The sequence below is a fragment of the Canis lupus genome, chromosome 25, assembly GCF_011100685.1.
Source record: "Canis lupus familiaris isolate Mischka breed German Shepherd chromosome 25, alternate assembly UU_Cfam_GSD_1.0, whole genome shotgun sequence".
Lineage (NCBI taxonomy): Eukaryota > Metazoa > Chordata > Mammalia > Carnivora > Canidae > Canis > Canis lupus.
The window spans coordinates 45231883-45254312 of NC_049246.1; the positions used below are offsets into that span (position 1 = coordinate 45231883).

General features: G+C 38.4%; 2 protein-coding genes across 2 annotated transcripts; both read left to right on the forward strand.

Annotated features, from left to right (window-relative positions):
• The first annotated feature begins 7280 nt into the window (after positions 1-7280).
• On the forward strand, positions 7281-13816 carry LOC119865858 (UDP-glucuronosyltransferase 1A8-like). Its single transcript, XM_038573087.1, has 2 exons — positions 7281-8943; positions 13713-13816. The coding sequence occupies exons 1-2, from the start codon at positions 7969-7971 to the stop codon at positions 13746-13748; spliced, it is 1011 nt and encodes a 336-aa protein (XP_038429015.1). The 5' UTR covers positions 7281-7968; the 3' UTR covers positions 13749-13816.
• A 3154-nt stretch (positions 13817-16970) lies between these two features.
• On the forward strand, positions 16971-17906 carry LOC119865816 (UDP-glucuronosyltransferase 1A8-like). Its single transcript, XM_038573088.1, has one exon. The coding sequence runs from the start codon at positions 17028-17030 to the stop codon at positions 17904-17906; it is 879 nt and encodes a 292-aa protein (XP_038429016.1). The 5' UTR covers positions 16971-17027.
• The last annotated feature ends 4524 nt before the right edge of the window (positions 17907-22430 follow it).

Here is a 22430-nt window from a genome sequence, read left to right on the forward strand (position 1 = left end):
AGGGGGCATGATCTCCCTTTCTGAGTCATCATGGGACACACTTCCAGCCAATGAGTAATAATGATAGATAGCTCTTACACAGCACCAATAGCACACATGGCAGTAAGTGTGTTTATGTCTGGGTAACCTCAAAGACAAAAACTGTCAGTTATTTTACCAGCAAAAATGGGTTTATTTGGAAATAGCAGAAAATTATATTCTATTCCAGACATGGAAGCTATGGCAAAACCATAGGCAAGTAGAGAACAAAAGAGGGGAACGGTGCTTTCATAGAGGGAAGGGGGGAGTTGGAAGGGGCTGTTATAAACAAGAAGTCCACGAGAATAAACTGGAGTTTCCAAGTACAGTGACTTTTCATTGGCTGAGTTATGGCAGCCTCTCATTGGCTGCACTGTTGCTGGGCAAGGAAATAATCTTCTTCTTCCTACTGGAGTGGTAATGCATAGGCTTCTTTCTGCTTGAAATGCAAGGTACTGTCTCTTCCTGTTGGGGTCTGCGATTGATGATTTGGGGTGAGCAGGAGAGCTCCCCCTTCTGGTCAACAGTCTCTAATTAATTAATTTGAGAGAGGGCATGAGCAGGAGGTGTAGAGGGAGAGGAAGAGAGACTCCAAAGCAGACTCCATGCTCAGCATGGAGATCATGACGTGAGCAAAAACCAAGAGTCAGATGGTTAACTGACTCTACTCCACCCAGGTGCCTCAACTGACTCCACTTTAAATAAGATTTTCTTTATTCTGTTTTACAATGAATTTATTTAATTGTCTACCATAATCCTGTGAGGTGTTATAACAGCAGAAGCCATTGGGTGGGGCCTCCAGGAAAATTTTTTGAAAAGAGACTATAATTGTTTTGCCCTTGTCCCTTCTTCTCTTCTGCTAGAGATGTGGATGTGATGGTTGAGGCTCTGGCAGCCATTAAGAGAATGAGGATGCAGATGACTGTATAAAGACAGAAGGAACTTAGATTGATGATGACATTATAACTGATGTCCTATCAGTCCTTGAGTTTTTATCTCTTGATTTCTTTTCTCCAAGAGCAAAAGTATGGTGGTGGTGTCATTTAAGTTACTGTGTGGTGGTGTCTCTGGTGTTCAAAGCTGAATATAATTCCTGACTGGGACACAAGAAGTACCCTTTAGGAGGGCAAAGTGGGTAGAGAAGAGAGAGATAAAAAGTAAAAATATGATGTATCATCAGAGTGATAGTCTTTCCTTGCATGTGGAATTTGTATATAAGTTAAGCAGCACAAATCCAGTGATGCAGAAAGTGTTAGTTCCCCCAGAGAAGTGGATGATGTTGACTAACCTATCACTTCACAGTAATGGGGAGGAACGCATCAGGCAATACTCACCAGGATCTAACTTTCTCCTGATTGAAATTCAGGGCCAAATGTCCTTCCATGGATGAGCAGATAAACAAAATGTAGTATATGCATGTAAAGAAATAGTATTCACCTTTTAAAATGCTGATACATACTACCAAAGGGACACAAAAGGACAAATACTGTATGATCTACTTATTATAAGCTACCTAGATTAGACACACTGAGAAAATTAGAAAATAGAACATGGTTTCCAGGAACCAGGAGGAAGGGAGGATAGAGAGTTAATGGGTTGCACAGTGTGAATGTACTTAATGTCACTGGATTGAACACCTCAAAACAGTTAAAATGTTAAATCTTATGTAATGTACACTTTAACACGCTAAATTAAAATTTTTAAAAAATCAAATATAATGTATTTTGTGCAACCATAATCATTATCCATCTCTAGAACTCTTCATCTTGCAAAACAAACTCTATACCCGTTAAATAATAATTTACCGTAACCCCCAAACTCCAACCCCTGACAATCACCATTCTACTTTTTGAAAAATCACCCCTTTACTCCAACACTCAAGCTTACCATAACCATCATTTTTGTTACTATGAGGTCTTAAAAAAATAAAGATCTTCCTCAATTTACAATAGAGTTATGTCCTGATAAATATTATAAGTCAAAAATGCATTTAAGGGACACCTGGGTGGCTAAGTGGTTGAGCATCTATGCCTTTGGTTCAGGGCGTGATCCTGGCATCTCGGAATTGAGTCCCATATTGGGCATATTGGGCTCCCTGCAGGGATCCTGCTTCTCCCTCTGCCTGTGTCTCTGCCTCTCTCTCTCTCTCTCTCTGTCTGTCTCTCATGAATAAATAAATAAAATCTTTAAAAAAAAAACCCGCAAAAATGCATTTAGTACACCTAACCTACTGAACACCGTAGGTTAGCCTAGACCACGTTAAATGTGCTCAGAATACTTCCATTAGCTTCCAGTTTGGTAAAATCATCTGACACAAGGCATATCTTATAATTAAGTGTTGGATATCTCATGTAATTTTTTTTTAATCATCTCTTTTTTTTATCTCATGTAATTTATTGGACACTGTACTGAAAGTGAAAAACGGAGTGGTTATATGGCTGCAGATTGGTTGTCAGTGTATCGGCTGTTTATCCTTGTGTTCATATGGCTGGCTGGGAGCTGTGACTCACTGACACTATCCAGCATTAGGAGAAAGAAATATTATACTACATATTGCTAGCCTGAGAAAGACCCAAATTCAAAACTGAAAGTAAGATTTTTATTGAAGGCATATCATTTTCACACCATCATAAAGTCAAAAAATCAAAAGTTGAACTGTCATTAAGTCAAGGACCCTCTGCATATATATTCCATATATCAATTAGATCAGGTGATATTTGTTTTTCTGTATCTGGCTTATTTCATTTAGCACACTGTCCTTCAGGTCCATCCATGTTGCAAATAGCAGGATCTCCTTTCTTAGACTGAATAATATTCCATTCTATATGCATACACACACATATATGTACACAGAGACAGAGACACAGACACACATGTATATCTGTGTCTATATCTATAGCCACATCTTCTTTACTTATTCATCCATCAGTGGGCATTTAGGTTGTTTTCATATCTTGGCTACCGTGAATAGTGCTACAATGAACATGGGAATGAAGACACATTGTCAAGATCCTGGTTTCATTTCCTTAAGTATATACCCAGAAGTGGGATTGCTGGCATATGGTACTTCTATTTTTAATTTTCTGAGGAACTTCTATACTGTGTTCTTTAACGGCTATAACAATTTATATTTGCACCAACAATGTACAAATATACATTCACTTTTCCTACATCCTCTCCAATACTTGTTATATTTTGACTTTGTTATAATACATCCTAAGAGGTTGTGAGATCGAGCCTTGCATTAGGCTCCACACTGGTCAGGCAGTCTGCTTGAGATTCTTTCCCCTTCTCTTCTGCCCCTCTCTCCTGTTCTCTCTCTCTCAAATAAGTAAATAAATAAATCTTTTTTAAAAAGTGTCAGAGACAAATGAGAATGGAAACACAATCTGCCTAAACGTACGGGATGTAACAAAGGCTGTCCTGAGAGGGAAGTTCATAGCAATACACACCTACATTAAGAAAAAAGAAAGATCTTAAATAAGGAGTTTAACTTATGCGTCAAGCAACTAGAAAAAGAACAGACTGAGCCCAGAATGAGCAGAGGGAAGGAAATAACAAAGATCAGGCCAGAAATAGGGGGAAAAGAGACTAAAGAGGCAACTGAAAAGATCACTGAACCTAGACTTGTTGTTGTTTTTAGATAACAAAATTGACCAATTTTCAGCTGAACTAAGGAAAAAAAGCAGAGAAGTCTCACGTGAACAAGATAAGAAATGAAAGTGGAGGTATTACAATGGATGTCACAGAAATATGAAGGACCAGAAGAGACTACTATGAACAGTTACCTTATTGCTTAATTGATTGATTGATTTTAAACAAAGAAAGAGAGCATGAGCAGGAGGAAGAGCAGAGGAAGAGGGAGTGGGAAGGGGAAAGAATCTCAAGCAGACTCCTTGCGGAGTATGGAGCCTGACTTGGGGTTCGATCATAGGACCCCGAGATCATGACCTGAGCTGAAACCAAAAGTCAGGTGCTTGACTGACTGAGCCACCCAGGTGCCCTGGATTCTCCTTTTTTATATTTTTTATTTTTTAAAAAAGATTTTATTTGACAGAGAAAGAGAGAAAGCATAAACAGGGGGAGCAGCAGAGGGAGGAGGAGAAGCAGTTATAATGTCTCCTCTAGATGGTGACAATTTCTCAGACTTCCCTGTTTTGATGACCTTGACAGTTCTGAGAAGTATTGGTCAGGTATTTTGTAGAATGCCCCTCAATTTCAGTTTGTCCGATTTTTTTAAAAAATCATGAGACCAGATTTGTAGATATTTTTGAGAAGAATACCACAAAGCTGATGTCTTTTCTTACTTTCTTGCCTATGGATATTGGATTGTTGAAAAGGCTATGTTTTCTCTACTGAATGGCCTTTGCATCTCTGTAAAGGGTTAGTTGTTCATATATCTACAGACTTCTTTCTGGACTTTCTAATCTGTTTCGATGATCTGTTTATGAAACACCTGATTACTCTAGCTTTACAAGAAGTCTTAAAATGAGGAAGTGTTAGCCCTCTGTCTCAGTCAGTTCAGCTGCTATGACACAATACTATGGTCAACTTCTAGAGTTTGGAATTCCAAGATCAGGTTACTACCATGGCTGGGTTCTGGTGAGAGCCCTTTTCTGGGTTGCAGTCTGATGACTTCTTGTATCCTCACATGGCAGAGAGGAGAGAGAAAACAAGGTCTCTGTTGGCCCATAAAAGCACTGATTCCATTCATGGGGGCCCCACTACCTCATCTAAATCCTAATTATCGGCCCAAACAATTTCAACCTATTTTCAAACTTTAAATGGGTAAGAAGCCCGGCTTGCTGGCATGGAGGGCAAGTGCCTAATGGGCCACTTTTGGTAAGCAGAACTGGTGCTGTGGGATAAACTGAACACTGGTTTAGGCGCCTAATGCCAATGCTCATCAGATCCCAGAAAAGGTCTTGGTTGATATAGACAGCAGGATGGTGGAAATTTTTTTTTTCTTATTTTTTATTTTTATTTATTTTTTAAAAAGATTTTATTTATTCATGAGAGAAAGAGAGAGAGAGAGAGAGAGAGAGAGAGACAGAACCACAGGCAGAGGGAGAAGCAGGCTCCATGCAGGGACCCTGACATGGGACTCGATCCCAGGTCTCCAGGATCAGGCCCTGGACTGAAGGCGGCACTAAACCGCTGAGCCACCCGGGCTGCCCTGTTTTTGTTTTTTGTTTTTTGTTTTTTTTTTTAATTAAAAAAAATTCTAATTACCTCCCAAAACCCCACTGCCTTATACCATCACATTAGGGTCGAGTTTCAACATATGAATGTTAGGGAGATATATGTATGCAGTCCATGCCATCTCCAATTTTTTAAAGTTAATTTGGCTATTTTAGATCTTTTATATTTCCATATAAATTTTTGAATCATTTTGCCAATGTCTGCAAAAGAAAGCCTACTTGGATTTTGATTGAGATTGTATAGAATTTTTATTTATAGAATTTATTTATAGATCAATTTGGGAGAGAATTGACATCTTAACAACTCTGGGTCTTCCAATTCATGAACATGGTTTATCCTTTCATTTATTTAGATTTTCTTTAATTTTCTCATTAATGTTTTAGTTTTCGGGATACAGTGTTTCACATCTTTTGTCAGAGTTATCTCATAAGTATTTCATATTTTTGATGCTATTCAAATGGCATTTTAAAATTCCAATTTCAAATTGTTCCTTGCTACTGTATAGAAATACAAACAATTTTTTAAATAATTATTTATTTATTTGAGAGAGAGAGAGAGTACAAGCAAGTGAGAGGAATGGCAGAGGGAGAGAAAATCCTGAAGCCGACTCCCTGATGAGTGCAGGCTCCCCTCCCCCGCATTGAGGGGCTCTATCCAAAGACAGTGAGATCATGACTTGAGCTGAAATCAAGAGCAGCCAGCTCCTGCTTAATCAAATGAACCACCCAGGCACTCCCAAATAAATTGATTTTTGAGTATGATCTTATATCCTGCAACTATGCTAAATTTACTTATTTGTTCTAGGATATTTTGTAGATTCCACTGGAATTTCTACAGAGATGATCATGTTGTTTGTGAATAAGGCAGTTAGAGTTTTCTTTCCAATCTGAATGCCTTCTATTTTTCCAGACTGACTGCACTGGACAGAATCTCCAAAACAATATGAATAGAAGTGATAAGACAGTCATCCTTGACTTATATCTGATTAGGAGTAAAGCATTCAGTCATTCATCATTAAATATGATGTTAGCTGTGGGTTTTTCATAGATACTCCTTATTAGGTCGTGAATATTCCCTTCTTATCCTAGCTTTCTGACAATTTTTATCAGGAATAGATGTTGGATTTTGTGAAATACTTTTTCTGTGCCTATGGAGATGATTATATGATTGTACTTTTCCAGTTTATTTATATGATGAATTACCTTGATTGATTTTCTAACCTTAAAACATCCTTATATTTGTGGGACAAGTCCGATTATCTTTTTGTTTATTATTATTATATATCTTTTATATTTTTACATACATTTACATTATTAACTTTGATGTACTAAAATTTGGTATAGAATTTTTGCATAATATTTATGGGTGGTATTGGTCTATAAAGTTTTCTTTCTTATGATGTCTAGTTTTGACATGTGGCAATGCTGGTCTCATAGACAAATTCTGTGGACTTACAGAAAGATTAGGAAGTTCCCTATCCCTCTGTTCTCTAGAATATATTATTTCCTCATTTCAGGATATATTCTGGAGTAATATTTGGTTTTATTTCTTCCTCAATGTTTGGTAGTTTGTATCAGTGAAGCCATCTGGGCTTGAAGTTTTATTTATGGGAAAGTGAATTCAAACTTAATTCCATTTAAAACATAGAAGTTATTTTTACTCAACTTATGTATTATTTCTCTGTTAAACTCTAGTAGTTTGTATCTTTGGAGGAATTTGTCCATTTAATCTAAATTGTAGAATATATTGGCATAAATTTGTTCTTGATATTCTTATTATCCTTTTAATATCTGGGGAATCTGTAGTGATGCCACCTTTCTTATTCCTGATACTGGTAATTTTTTCTCTCTCTTTTTTTCTGATCAGTTTGGCTAGAGCTTCATCAGGTTAATTCATCTTCTCAAAGAACCAGCTTTTGGGTTCATTGATTTTCTCTATTGTTCTAATTTCTAATTTATTGATATCAACTCTGAAGTAAGCCTCCTGGGAAGGTAGATCATCTGACACAATTTTTATTTTTCAGACGTTCACCTGAAAGTCTTTCAGTAACCAAGGTAAATGAAGACTAAGCAAATGTTTAGTAATAGTTCGGGCATCTCAGAAGGAGCCATGTTGGTTCTAAAAAAGATTATGCCCCCAGGTTAGCTCTAGAATCCCTCAGTAAATGTTTCTCAGGGTCTTACCTGACATACACCACCTAAGTCACCCATAAAGATGTCTAGAAAACTCACATAGTACAATTCAGTCCAAGGCAACAAAGGGTCCTTGTGGGCTTTCTCTGTGTCAGGCATTGCATGGATCCTGTGGGAAGAGGGTGCAAATATGAAGAAGATATATCCCTTGGCCTCAACAAATGCTAGGTAAAGGGTGGGAAGCAGATACAAAGATTCCTGAAGGTGGGTACGAGGCTGACTGGGGTAAGCCCACAGCAGAGAGGTCTAGACAGAGGAATGCAGAAGCCCAGAGGAAAGAGAAAGGATACCTAGGAATAAATTGCAAAAATATCACTTTTATTGATGATTACTTTCCTTTTTATTACTCTGAGTACTCAAAAACATTGCTTACCAATTCCGCTTCCAAATGAACATCGCGTGCCACACAGCATATGATCTTTGTCCAAGGCAAAGGTCAAATGGTATTGCTATCTGGAAAATGTATAAGCACGTGTGTCAGCAAATGCTACCCATTCATTATCTTTCTTAGGAGGGCATCACTGGCAATAGGTGTAGTTTTTTTTTTTTTTCATGAATGTGTAAATACACGCCCTCTGCTGGGGCGGGCTTTGTGCCTGTACTTCTTCCACGGACTGACTCTATTACACCAGCTCAGAACCCAAGCAGCTGGATTGCCCTGGACTGCAGGTTTCCAATGGCTGCCACAATTTTGACCGGCTTTCCTCTGTTGTGTGTGTGTCTCCTGCTGACATCTGGCTTTGCTGAGGCAGGCAAGCTGCTGGTAGTACCCATGGATGGGAGCCACTGGTTTACCATGCGTTTGGTTGTGGAGCAACTCATCCAAAGAGGGCATGAGTTGGTTTTAATCATACCAGAGGTGAGTTGGCAACTGGGAAAATCCTCCAATTTTACGGTGAAGACTTATTCCACAACTTACAATCTGGAGGAGTTGAATCAGAAGTTCAAGACTTTCTCCGATTCTCAGTGGAATATTCGTCAACAAAGTATACTTTCTATGGTCTTAAATTCATCCAGTGACTTTTTTGAACACCTTTTTTTACATTGTAAGAATTTGTTTAGTGATCCAAAATTAGTAGAATACATAAAGGAGAGTTCTTTTGATGCAGTGTTTCTGGATCCTTTTGATGTGTGTGGCTTAATTGTAGCCAAGTATTTTTCACTTCCATCTGTGGTCTTCACCAGGGGATTATTTTGCCATTTTCTTGAAGAAAGCACACAGTGCCCCAGTCCTCCTTCTTATGTTCCTAGAATTTTTTTAGGGTTTCCAGATGCCATGAGTTTCAGAGAGAGAGTGAGGAATCACATCTCCCACTTGGAGGAACATTTATTTTGCCACTATTTTTTAAAAACTGCTTTGGAAGTTGCATCTGAGATTCTCCAAACAGCTGTCACACCATATGATCTCTACAGCCATACGTCAATTTGGTTGTTAAGAACTGACTTTGTTTTTGACTATCCCAAACCTGTGATGCCCAACATGGTCTTCATTGGAGGCATCAACTGCCAGGAGGGAAAGCCATTGCCAAAGGTAAGTTACCTCCTCTTTTGTGAAGTAAGAATAATCTGTCTTTGGACATTAAAAAAAAAAAGACTCCTTATTGAACTGTCATTTGTCATTTACAATCATCACATTTGGAAATCTTTTTCTAATTAAATGAATTATTTTTTGCCAATTAATTGCATCATGTGTCAACAAATCTTATAAAGCTGTGCTCTTTGATATGCACATGTATACAATTGTATAATTGTACATAATTTCCAGCCTGCATTTTGTAGTACTATCCTTGTGAAACTACCAAAGAACACAGTAAGAAATGAAATTTCCCTCTTTGTTAATCTAATGCCATCCTTTATAGGAAAATGCCCTTAGAAGTTTAGTATGGTACTTGTCCCATTTTTCTGAAATTATTTTATATATAAGCATATATCTAATGCAAAGTCTCATGCCTGTTTATTAAAATAAAATCTAATAACGGATTGGACCTATTGTTCTTTATCTTGGGTTTTCCACTTACTAAAATATTACGAACATCTTTAAAGTCAATCCATACAAATTTGTCGCATTCCTTTTATTGAAGATTTTATTTATTTATTTATTTATTTATTTATTTATTCATTCATTCATTCATTCATTCATTCATTAGAGAGAGAGAGAGAGAGAAAGAGAGTGCAAGCACAAGCAGGGGGACAGCAGAGGGAGAGTGAGAAGCAGACTCTTCACTCAGCAGGGAGCTCAATGCAGGGCTAGATCCCAGGACCCTGGGATCATGACCTGAGCCCAAGACAGACACTTAACTGACTGAGACATCCAGGCGACCCTTTCGCATTCTTTCTAATAGCGCATAAATTCTTTACTTTGGATGCACCACAATTCACTCAATCAAGCCATACTGATATTGAAGCTTTTTCCCCACTGTGTCCTTTATGAGCAAGACTGCACTAAACATTCTTAAATAATTTGTTTGCATGCTCACATTTCCACATTCTTGCTCTCCTCTCTGTAGGCTGAATGTCCTTAGGAGTAGGGGTTGCTGGGCCAAATGGTACACGCATATTACCTTTTAATTAATTCGACAAATTGCTTTCAAAAGATTGAACAATCTGACACTTTGGTCAACAATAAATGAGAGCTCTAGTTTTTCCATACCCTCTCCAGCTTCAGATGGTGTCAGATTTTTAAAATTCTTTTGGCAGAAAGAATTCTATATAGCTGCTTCAATTTTCAAAGATTGTCCACTTAATTTCAACTTTTGGGAATTATGTATTCACATCCTTAATTGTTTTTCCAGGGCCATTTGTCTTTTTTACAGCTGATGATTTTAAGTCTCTTGAGTAGTAGGACTATTAATATTACACTCTTTATGAAGTGTCAATATTTTCTCATTGGCTCTTCATCTTTTGTCATATATGGTTTTCATTTTTGGTTAGTCAAACTTGTTAACGTTTTTCCTGGTGGTTTCTGGGTTTCAACTTGTTTAGGTCTTTCCAAGCCAGAAATATACAGATATTTTTTCTATGCTATTTCTTAGTATTTTTAATTCCTCCATTGTTAAGAGTTATACTTTTTACGGTGAAGAATTTACATGGTGTAATGATCTAACTTTGTTACTTTTCTAAATGGTTAGTCATTGTCCCAATATCATGTAATAAAAATATCCATTCTTTATGTGTGGAATTGAAATGTGTCTTTATTGTATTTTAAATTTCCATATATGCTTGCACGTACTTTGAACTCTCAGTTTTGTTCCATCAATTTATTTATTTACTCATGTGCCAGTATCATATTTTGATTGTAGTAGCTTTAGTGCAAGTTTTAATATGTAGTAAGGTAAGCGTCATACTCACTATTTTTCTAAGTTTTCTTGGTGACTTTTGTAATTTACCCTCCTTCACAAAATTGAAAAATGTTTTGTCTATTTCCAAAAGTAAAAATAAAATATTAGGGTTCTGTTTATATGACATAAAATACTTTTATTAATTTGAGAAAGATTGGCATTTTATTGCTTTGAAGTTTTCCCATTTAGGGTGTAATATTTCTCTTTCTTTATTCAAATCTTACTTTATGTCCTTTGATTAACATTTGCATTTTGCTTCATATATCTTTCACTTTTCTTATTAAAATTTATTCCTACGCATATCATTACTTTTGAAACTATTGTGAACAGAGTATTTTTCATTGGTAATCTGAAGTGATTTTTAGTAATTAATATATACCTGTGGTTTTTGCACATTTATCTTCTATTTGGCCATATTCCAAATTTCTCTTATTAATTTGTAAGACTCTTTGATATAGAATATCATCTGCCAGTAGTAATGCTTCCCTGAATCCATGCTTCTTATTTTGAGTTATTGGAGCATGTACCTTCAAAGCATTGTTGAACAATTAGTTCAGAACAATTATTCAATAGTTCTGAATAATGTTAAATAGTTGGTCTGGCCCATTTGATTTGAGGTTCAGTCACTGCAATTGATGAGGTCTTAAAAAATTCAAGAGTAAATTTCTGGTGAATACCTTGCAACTAAATCTGGATGAAGCATCTGGTGGCATGTTTCAGTTATAAATAATAATAATATTTTATTAGGGACAAATGATACATTTTATCTACTGATCTGGCTGCTTACAAGGCTCAGTACATTTTGTAAAGTCTTATCTTGTCATATAGTGGGACTCTCGATTTTCCCCTTTGAACTAAGGAGTGGCTAGGAATGGATCACGCTCTCGGGAAGTCTGTGTTGTGGACATGCTGCTTATATAACTCAAGGCTACTCACAGCCTGAACCATGTGTAGCGAGGACAGCATTTTGTAAGGGGTCTCTGCTGACCTTGTCTCACCTACTACAGGCACCAGGATCTTCACATAGCTGAGGAAATTGTGCTCAGGTTAAGTACATACACACACCTAAATATAAAATTTAAGATGATAATGATGGGTTTATTTAGCATGACTGCAAGCAAATGAGAACCATGAATCTGTTGGCCTGTAGGATGTACAGACTTATATATATATATACGTATATACAGCGTAGAAGTGAAGCGCAAGCCTTTAGCGTTTTCCTACATGCAGATGCTCGGAACAAATGCTGTAGTGGCTCTCACAGCTTACCACCTATCTGCGGGCTCACTTCATTTGCTGAAGGAACATCTGGACCTTCAACTGCTCTGCCCTTCCCTGGCTCCTCCTTTTGCTTTTTCCACACCTGCGACAGGTGTGTTTAGCTCTGAGAGGAAGAGCACCAGCTTCTCCTACAGGACACTCACATCATCAAGGTTGGAGGCACTGAGCACACTGCAGGGTTCTAGTCCCTTCTCATGGGTTTTAGCTCATCCTTGTGGGTCCCAGTTTGTCCTTGCTCTCCCCCACTTCACACCCACCCATGCTTTCTGAAGACACACCTTGCTGTCCTTAAGCTCCAGCATCAGAGTGATACAGAAATCCTGCAATTGGTTCCCACATAGTATTGGATCAAATCCCTGTAACAATTCCTTGACTATATGAACCTTTGGTGGCTTCACGTCTCTGATTGAACCCTGAATGGTGAGTGGTGGGGCTGTGGGAGAGTGATGCCTTGTACACTCCTTGATTTGAAATGCTAGGTGGATGGAAATATCATTACTGAGATGGAGAGCCTGGAAGAGAAAGAAGAACCCTGGAGGCAAATCAAGAGTTGCGTTTCAGATATACTAAGTTTCAGTTCACTCTGCTCTGTGTGTACATACATATGCAAGCATTGAAAAAATAAATATATGTTAATGCATTTTAAAAATGCATTATCAAAAATTTTGATATATAATTATTAAACATTTTTATTGTGACTGCAACTTTTAATGAGTAAGGTGAATAGTGGGTACCTTGACTCAGATTGTGACTCGTTGAAAGGGTTTTATGTTTCGATACATGCCCTAGAATAAAAAGGAGAGAGAGATGCTTGTCTTTGGTAAAGTGGGAGGAAGGGCAATTGGATTGGGCAAGGGGACACTTCCCCTCAAATGCTTTCTCAGGCCGATGGGTTCTAGAAGAGAACAAACGGGAGATTGGGAAATGAAAATCCATCCACTTAGGACTGATGCTCCCCAAGGCTCAGTCTGGGGGAGAGGGGCACAGACCTCTCACACATCAATGCATCACCTAGGGAGCTTATTCTCATGCAGACTCTGAATCAGGGGGTTTGGTCTGGGACTCTACATTCTGCATTCCTGACAAAACCTCAGGTTATGCCTACACTGCTAGTCTCAGGAGCCCTCTGAGTTGCCATGGGCCAGGCCTGTGCTTTCTCCAGGGCAGCAGCCACTGGGTAGGTACTTGTGGTTATGGGCACTTGAAATGTGGCTCGTCCTGAGATGCACTGTAGTGTAAAATTCAGACCGCGTTTGGAAGACTTAGTATGAAAAAAGGAACGTGAAACATCTCATTTCTATTTGATCTCATGTTGAAATGATCACGTATTGCATAGATTGGGTTAAATAAAATATACTATTAAGTTAATTATACCTGTTTCTTTTGTTTTTTACATATGGCTAGTAAAAAACTTTAAACTATTTATGTAACTCCTGTTGTATATCTAGAGGACAATGCTGGATAGATGGTCGTACCCAGGGCTTTTGCATAGAACCTACTTATATGGTGATAGTTCTGACCCTTAACTGGTGTTGTTAGGGAAGGGACAGGCAGGGGCCCATGTCTGATTTTTATTTCACAGATCGGGGAACACCAGATTGATTGATTTACTGTCCAACCCCAAGATTCCTGATTCTGTGTTTGGGTGGATGTTTCTCTTCCTTTTGGGTGCTGCCCACAGGGAGTCTTCAGGAGGGCCTCCTGTCATGCAGAATGACACCTGTTGATGACCCCACACCCAGGGGCCGACATGAGCCAGAGACCTCACAGATGCAGTAATAGAGGTAAGCAGTAAAAACCTCACCAGAAAATAAAAACTATAAGCCATTCAGGAAGTACAGTTTCTTTTCTCCTGGGTGAATACCTAGGAATGGGAAGCCTTGGGCTGTGTGGCAGGTGTAGGTTTATGTTTGTAAGGAACTGCCAAACCACGGTAGGGTCTCACCAGCAGCAAATGAGTGCCCAGTCCTTCCAGAGAGTCACCCACGATGGGTGTGGTCTGTCTTTCACAATCAGCCATTCTAAGATGTGTGCTAATTAAATTGTAATTTTAACTTGACGTCTCTATGGAGCAATGATGTGGAGCACCTTGCACCTTTCCATGTGCCTGTTTCCCATCTCTGTTATCTTGAGGTGAAATGTCTGTTCAAGTCTTTAGTACTTAAGAAGTTTTTTCCCTTATTATTGAGATTCAAGAGTTCTTTAAATATTCTGTGCATGAGTTCTTTATCAGGTATATGCTGTAGAAATATTTCCTCACAGTCTGTAGATTCTTCTTTCTTTCTTTTTTTCTTTTCTTTTCTTTCTTTTCTTTTCTTTTCTTTTTTTCTTTTCTTTTCTTTTCTTTTCTTTCTTTTCTTTTCTTTTCTTTCTCTTTCATTGGGGTTTCTACAGAGATGATCACGTTATCTATGAATAAGGCAGTTAGAGTTTTCTTTCCAAACTGGATGCCTTTTATTTTTTCTGACTGACTGCATTGGTTAGAATTTCCAGAACTTCTATGAATAGGAGTGGTAGGATGGTCATCCTTGACTTGTATGTGATTAGGAGGAAGGCATTCAGTCATTCCTCATTAAGTATGTTGTTAGTTACGGGTTTTCATAGATACTTTTATTAGGTAGAGAGTGTTCCCTTCTTACCTTGTTTTCTGACAATTTTGATCAGGAATGGATGTTGGATTTTGTGAAATACTTTTTCTGTGCCTATGGAGATGATTATAGGGTTGTACTTTTTCAGTTTATTTTTATGGTGAATGCTCTTGATTGATTTTCTAATGTTAAATCATCCTTGTATTTGTGGGATAAGTTCCACTATCTTTTTGTTTATTATTATTATTATTATTATTATTATTACTATTATTATATACCTTTTATATTTTTACATACATTTATATTACTGAATTTGATTTGCTAAAATTCGATATAGAATTTTTGCATTATATTTATGGGGGGTATTGGTCTATAAATTTTTCTTTCTCTCTTATGATGTCTTTATCTAGTTTTGGTATGTGGCAATGCTGGTCTCATAGACAAATTCGGTTGTCTCATTGGAAGATTAGGAATTTCTCTGTTATTCTGTTCTCTGGAAATGACATTTCCTCGTTTTAGGATATATACTGGAATAATAATTGGTTTTATTTCCTCCAATGTTTGGTAGCTTGTATCAGTGACGTCATCTGGGTTTAAAGTTTTGTTTGTGAGAAAGCTGAATTCAAACTTCAACTTAAAACATACAAGGTATTTTTATTCAATGTATATTTCTTTACTGTTAAACTCTAGTAGTCTGCATCTTTTGAGGAATTTGTCCATTTCATCTAAGTCGTAGAATATATTGGCATACATTCGTTCTTGATATTCTTTATTATCCCTTTATCATCTGTGGGGTCTGTAGTGATGCCACCTTTCTTATTCCTGACATTGGTATTTTTTTCTTCTCTCTCTCTCTTTTTAAAAAATATTTTATTTATTTATTCATAATAGACCCAGAGAAAGAGGCTGAGACGTAGGCATAGGGAGAAGCCAGCTTCCCACAGGGAGCCTGATGTGGCACTCGATCCCAGGACCCTGGGATTATGACCTGAGCCAAAGGCAGATGCTCAACCATTGAGCCACCCAGGTCCCGTCTTCTCTATCTCTCTTTTTTTTTTTCTGATCAGATTGGTTAGAGTTTATATGGTTAATTAATCTTTTCAAGAAACCAGCTTTTGGGTTCATTGATTTTCTCTATTGTTCTTCTACTTTCTATTTTATTGATATCTATTCTGAAGGATCCTCCTGGAAAGGTAGATCATTTGCCACCATTTTATTTTTTACACATTCATCTGAATGTCTCTCAGTCACTGAGGTAAATGATGATGACGCAAATGTCTAGTAATAGTTCAGATATCTCAGAAGGAGCCATGTAGGTTCCTAACAAATATTATGCCCCAAGGTGGCTATAGAATCCCTCACTAAATGATTCTTAGGTGTTATCTGACTGCACAACTGAGCTCACCCATAAAGGTGTCAATAAAACTTCTGTACTGCAATTCAGTCCAATGCATCAAAGGGTCCTTGTGTGCTTTCTCTGTGTGAGGCATAGCATGGATCCTGTAGAAGGAAAGTGCAACTATGGAGAAAATATATCTTCTGGCCTCAACAAGTGTGTGGTAGAGTTTGGGAGACAGATAAAGAGATTTCTGAAGGTGGGTAGCAGGCCCACTGAGGTTAGCCCACAGCAGAGAGGTCTAGATAGAGGAATGCAGAAGCCCAGAGGAAAGAGAGAGGATGCCTAGCAGAGTGCTTCTGGCAAGCTTCAGACAAGTGACCACCCACTGCATGTGATGCGTGTAGGGAAAGTGACTGAATATAGAGGACAGTCCTATTCCATCTGTCAATCCCTAGAATGGTCCATGGAGGCAGGATTTGGCACTCTTAACCTTTTGTAGCCCACAAAGGGTTTGGAAATGGAATAAACTGGTGGCAATGCCAGGCTTTTAGAGGCTCTTGTGAATACAGTTCCATTGTCCATGAGGACGCTAGTGGTAGGTGACTTCATGTCCCCCTTGGAAACTGGGATGCCAGTCTCTTTCTGGGCAAAATTGTCTTATGTATCCTGAAGATAACCCAAGCTTTCCTTGGAAAAAAATGGAAAAAATCACTTTAATTGATATTTACTTTCCTTTTTATCACTCTGAGTCCTCAAAACATTGCCTAATACTTCTGTTTCCAAAAGAGCATCGACATGCCATACAGTGCATGATCTTTGTCCAAGGCAAAGATTAAATGGTATTGCTGTCTGGAAAATTTAGAAGCATGTTTGTCAGCAAATGCTACCCATTCATTATCGTTCTTAGGAGGGCATCACTGGCAATAAGTGTAGTTTTTTTTTTTCATGAATGTGTAAATACACGCCCTCTGCTGGGGCGGGCTTTGTGCCTGTACTTCTTCCATGGACTGACTCTATTACACCAGCTCAGAACCCAACCAGCTGGATTGCCCTGGACTGCAGGTTTCCAATGGCTGCCACAATTTTGACCGGCTTTCCTCTGTTGTGTGTGTGTCTCCTGCTGACATCTGGCTTTGCTGAGGCAGGCAAGCTGCTGGTAGTACCCATGGATGGGAGCCACTGGTTTACCATGCGTTTGGTTGTGGAGCAACTCATCCAAAGAGGGCATGAGTTGGTTTTAATCATACCAGAGGTGAGTTGGCAACTGGGAAAATCCTCCAATTTTACGGTGAAGACTTATTCCACAACTTACAATCTGGAGGAGTTGAATCAGATGTTCAAGAATTTCTCTGACTCTCACTGGAATATTCGGCAGCAAAGTTTACTTACTATGTTCTTCGATTCATCCAGTGACATTTTTGAACACCTTTTTTTACATTGTAAGAATTTGTTTAGTGATCCAAAATTAGTAGAATACATAAAGGAGAGTTCTTTTGATGCAGTGTTTCTGGATCCTTTTGATGTGTGTGGCTTAATTGTAGCCAAGTATTTTTCACTCCCATCCGTGGGCTTCACAAGGAGATTGTATTGCCATTATCTTGAAGAAGCCACACAGTGCCCCAGTTCTCCTTCTTATGTTCCTAGACCTTTCTCCATATTGTCAGATGTCATGAGTTTCAGAGAGAGAGTGAGGAATCACATCTTCCACCTGGAGGAACATTTATTTTGCCACTATTTTTTAAAAACCGCTTTGGAAGTTGCATCTGAGATCCTCCAAAAGGCTGTCACACCTTATGATCTCTATAGCCATATGTCGATTTGGCTGTTAAGAACTGACTTTGTTTTTGACTATCCCAAACCTGTGATGCCCAACATGGTCTTCATTGGAGGCATCAACTGCCAGGAGGGAAAGCCATTGCCAAAGGTAAGTTACCTCTTTTTTGCCTAGTAAGAATAACCTGGTTTTGGACACACACACACACACACACACACACACACACACACAAGGAAAAGAAAAAAAAGATTCCTACTAAACTCCAGATTTGACATTTACATTTCCCACATTTGGAAATTTTTCCTGGTAGAAAGAATTCTTTTTGTGCCAATTCATTGATTCGTGCTGTAGCAAATTATAAAGCTGCTCTCTTTGATACGTATATGTACACAATTGATATAATCGTATATAATTTCTAGGCTGGTTTTGTAGTACTATCCTTTGGAAACTACTGAAAAACACACTAAAACTGAAATTTCACTTTTTAAAATAACTAATGCCATCCTTTGAGGAAAAGGCCCTTAGAAGTTTCGTATGGTAGTTCTCCCATTTTTCTGAAATTATTTTTTCTATATGCATATATCTAATGTATATTCTCTCACATGTTTTATTAAAATAAAATCTAGTAATGGATTGGACTTAATGTTCTTTACCTTGCTTTTTTCATTTACTAATAAATAATGAATATCTTTATAGTCAATCCATAAAAATCTGTGGCCTTTTTTTTTTTTTTCAGATTTTATTTATTTACTTGAGTCAGAGAGAGAGAGAGAGAGAGAGAGAGAGAGAGAGAGAGAGAGAGAATAAGTACCAGGAGAGGGCAGCAGAAGGAGAGGGTGAAGCAGGCTCCTTGCTGAGCAGAAAGCCCAATGCAGGGCTACATCCCAGGACCCTGGGATTATGACCTGAGCCCAAGGCATAAAATTAACTGACCCAGAGATCCAGGCCCCCGTCACATTCTTTATAATAGTTGCATAAAATTCTTTACTTGGATGCACCATAGTTCTTTCAACTAAGCCATAGTGATAGATTTTTAAAGCTTTATCCCACTGTGTGCTTTATAAGCAAGACTTCACTAAATCTACTTAAATAATTGCTTTAGATTCTCACATTTCCACATTCTTGCTCTTCTCTCTGTAGGCTGAATGTCCTTGGGAGTAGGGGTTGTTTGGCCAAATGCATGCCCATGTTACCTTTTAAGTTAATTCAACAAGTTGCTTTCAAAAGATCAAACAATCTGGATGTTTCTGATTAGGGTAGGTCTCAGGTATTTTTGTCATATCATTTTTGAAATGATAGTGTAGAAGTGAAGCACAGCCATTAGTGTTTTCTTACACGCAGATGCTCAGGACAGATGATTTAGTTGGCTCAGACACATCGTCCCCTATCTGCAGGCTCAATTCACTTGCCTGAAATAGCATTTGGACCTTCAACTGCTCTGCCCTTCGCTGGCTCCTCCTTCAGCTTTCCCCACACCTGGGACATGTGTGTTTAGCTCTGAGAGGAAGAGCACCAGCTTCTCCTACAGGACACTCACATCATCAAGGTTGGAGGCATTGAGCACAACTGCAGGGGTCTAGTCCCTTCTCATGGGTTTTAGCTCATCCTTGTGGGTCCCAGCTTGTCCTTGCTCTCCCCCACTTCACACCCACCCATGCTTTCTGAAGACACACCTTGCTGTCCTTAAGCTCCAGCATCACACTGTTTCTAGAAATTGTGCAATCAGCTCCCACATAGTGTTGGATCAAATCCCTGTAACACGTCCTTGACTAAGGACACCTGGATAGCTCAGCAGTTGAGTGTCGGCCTTCAGCTCAGGATGTGATTTCGGGGTCCTGGGATTGAGTCCCACAGTGGGCATCCTGCACGGAGCCTGATTCTCCCTCTGCCTCTGTGTGTGTGTGTGTGTGTGTGTGTGTCTCATGAATAAATAAATAAAATCTTAACGAAAAAACCCCCAAATCCTTGAGTACATGAATCTTTGGTGGCCTCATGTCTCTGATTGAACCCTGAATAGTAAATGATGGGCTGTGGGAGCGTGATGCCTCGTACACTTTGTGACCTGAAATACTAAGTAGATGGAAGTATCATTACCACATGGAAAGCCTAGAAGAGAAGGTGAGCTTCTGGAGGGAATTCAAGAGTTGTGTTTCAGATATATGAAATTTTAGAAGCTAGTAAGTTGGGATCCGAATGCCATTAGAATCCATTCTGTACTGTCAGAGTAAATAAATCAGGACCAGGGAGCAGCCGTTGAGTCGTTTTTATAAGAAAGAGCTTCCTCACAGTCTGGGATGTCTACAGATTGAACAGGTTGTCTCCAGGACAGGTTGAAGAGTGGGTGTGTTTGTTCGGTTTGCTCATTCTGACATTCAACCATCACTCCTTTATCTCTTTGAGCTTGTATTTCTATTCCACAATGCCATAGGTTTTTAACCTGCTTTTATGCCTGAATCTTTCATTGATCATCCTGTTGTGTGTGTGTGTATACATACATATGCAAACATTGAAAATATTTCTTCCTGTTCCAGTTTTGGTAGTTTGTGGTTTTCCAGAAATGCGTCCATTTTTTTTCTAGATTGCCTAATTTATTGGCATATAGCTGATCATAATAAGTTTTTAAAATTGTATTTCCTTGGTATTGGTTGTGATCTCTCCTTTTTCATTTGTGATTTTATTAATTAGAGTCTTTTCGCTTTTGTTTTTAAGAAGGCTGGCTAATAGTTTATCTATCTTAGTAATTCTTTCAAAGAACCAACTCCTGGTTTTGTTGATCTGTTCTATAGTTCTTCTGGTCTCTACTTCATTGAGTTCTGCTTGAATCTTTATTAACTCTCTTCTTCTGCTTGGTGTAGGTTTTATTTGCTGTTCTTTCTCCAGTTCCTTTAGGTGCAAGGTTAGCTTGTGTATTTGAGTTTTTTCCAATTTTTTGAGGGATGCTTGTATTGCAATGTATTTCCCTCTTAGGACTGCTTTTGCTGTATCCCAAAGATTTTGAATGGTTGTATCTTCATTCTCATTAGTTTCCATGAATCTTTTTAACTCTTCTCTAATTTCCTGGTTGACCTTTTCATCTTTTAGCAGGATGCTCTTTAACCTCCACATGTTTGAGTTTCTTCCAAATTCCTTCTTGTGATTGAGTTCAAGTTTCAAAGCATTGTGGTCTGAAAATATGCAGGGGGCAATCCCAATCTTTTGGTATCGGTTGAGACCTGATTTGTGACCCAGTATGTGGTCTATTCTGGAGAAAGTTCCATGTGCACTTGAGAAGAATGTGTATTCAGTTGTGTTTGGATGTAAAGTTCTGTAAATATCTGTGAAATCCATCTGGTCCAGTGTATTATTTAAAGCTCTTGTTTCTTTGGAGATGTTGTGCTTAGAAAATCTGTCATTTGCAGAAAGTGCAGTGCTGAGGTCTCCCAGTGTTAGTGTATTATTATCTAAGTATGTCCGTACTTTGGTTATTAATTGATTGATATACTTGGCAGCTCCCACATTAGGGGCATAAATATTCATGATTGTTAGGTCCTCTTGTTGGATAGATCCTTTAAGTATGATGTAGTGTCCCTCTTCATCTCTTACTACAGTCTTTGGGATAAACTTTAATTTATCTGATATGAGGATTGCTACCCCTGCTTTCTTTTGAGGACAATTTGAATGGTAAATGGTTCTTTAACCTTTCATTTTCAGGCTGTAGGTGTCCTTAGATCTAAAATGAGTCTCTTGTAAACAGCAAATAGATGGGTCTTGCTTTTTTATCCAGTCTGAACCCCTGTGTCTTTTGATGGGATCATCAAGCCCATTCACGTTCAGAGTTACTATTGAAAGATATGAATTTAGTGTCATCATAATACCTATTCAGTCTCTGTTTTTGTGGGTTATTTCTTTGGGCTTCCTCTTTCTTTTACAGAGTCCCCTTAATATTTCTTGCAGAGCTGGTTTGGTGGTCACATATTCTTTCAGTTTCTGCCTATCTTGGAAGCTCTTTATCTCTCCTATTCTGAATGAGAGCCTTGCTGGATAGAGTATTCTTGGCTGCATGTTCTTCTCATCTAGGACCCTGAATATATCCTGCCAGCCATTTTTGGCCTGCCAGGTCTCTGTGGAGAGGTCTGCTGTTAATCTAATATTTCTCCCCATGTAAGTTAGGGATTTCTTGTCTCTTGCTGCTTTAAGGATCTTCTCTTTATCTTTGGAATTTGCAAGTTTCACTATTAAATGTCAAGCTGTTGAACGGTTCTTATTGATTTTAGGGGGGGACCTCTCTATCTCCTGGATCTGAATGTCTGCTTCCCTCCCCAAATTAGGGAAGTTCTCAGCTATGATTTGTTCAAATATGCTTTTTGGTCCTCTGTCCCTCTCTGCACCCTCTGGAACCCCAATTAAACAGATTTTTCCTTCTGAAGCTGTCATTTATTTCCCTTAACCTTTCCTCATGGTCTTTTGTTTTTCTCTTTTTTCCTCAGCTTCCTTCCTTGCCATCAACTTGTCTTCTATGTCACTCACTCTTTCTTCTATCTCATTAACCCTCGTCATTAGGACATCCAGTTTGGATTGCATCTCATGTAGTTGATTTTTAATTTTGGCCTGATTAGATCTACATTCCGCACTCATGAAGTCTCTTGAATCCTTTATGCTTTTTTCCAGAGCCACCAGTAGCTTTATAATTGCGCTTTGGAATTGGCTTTCTGACATTGA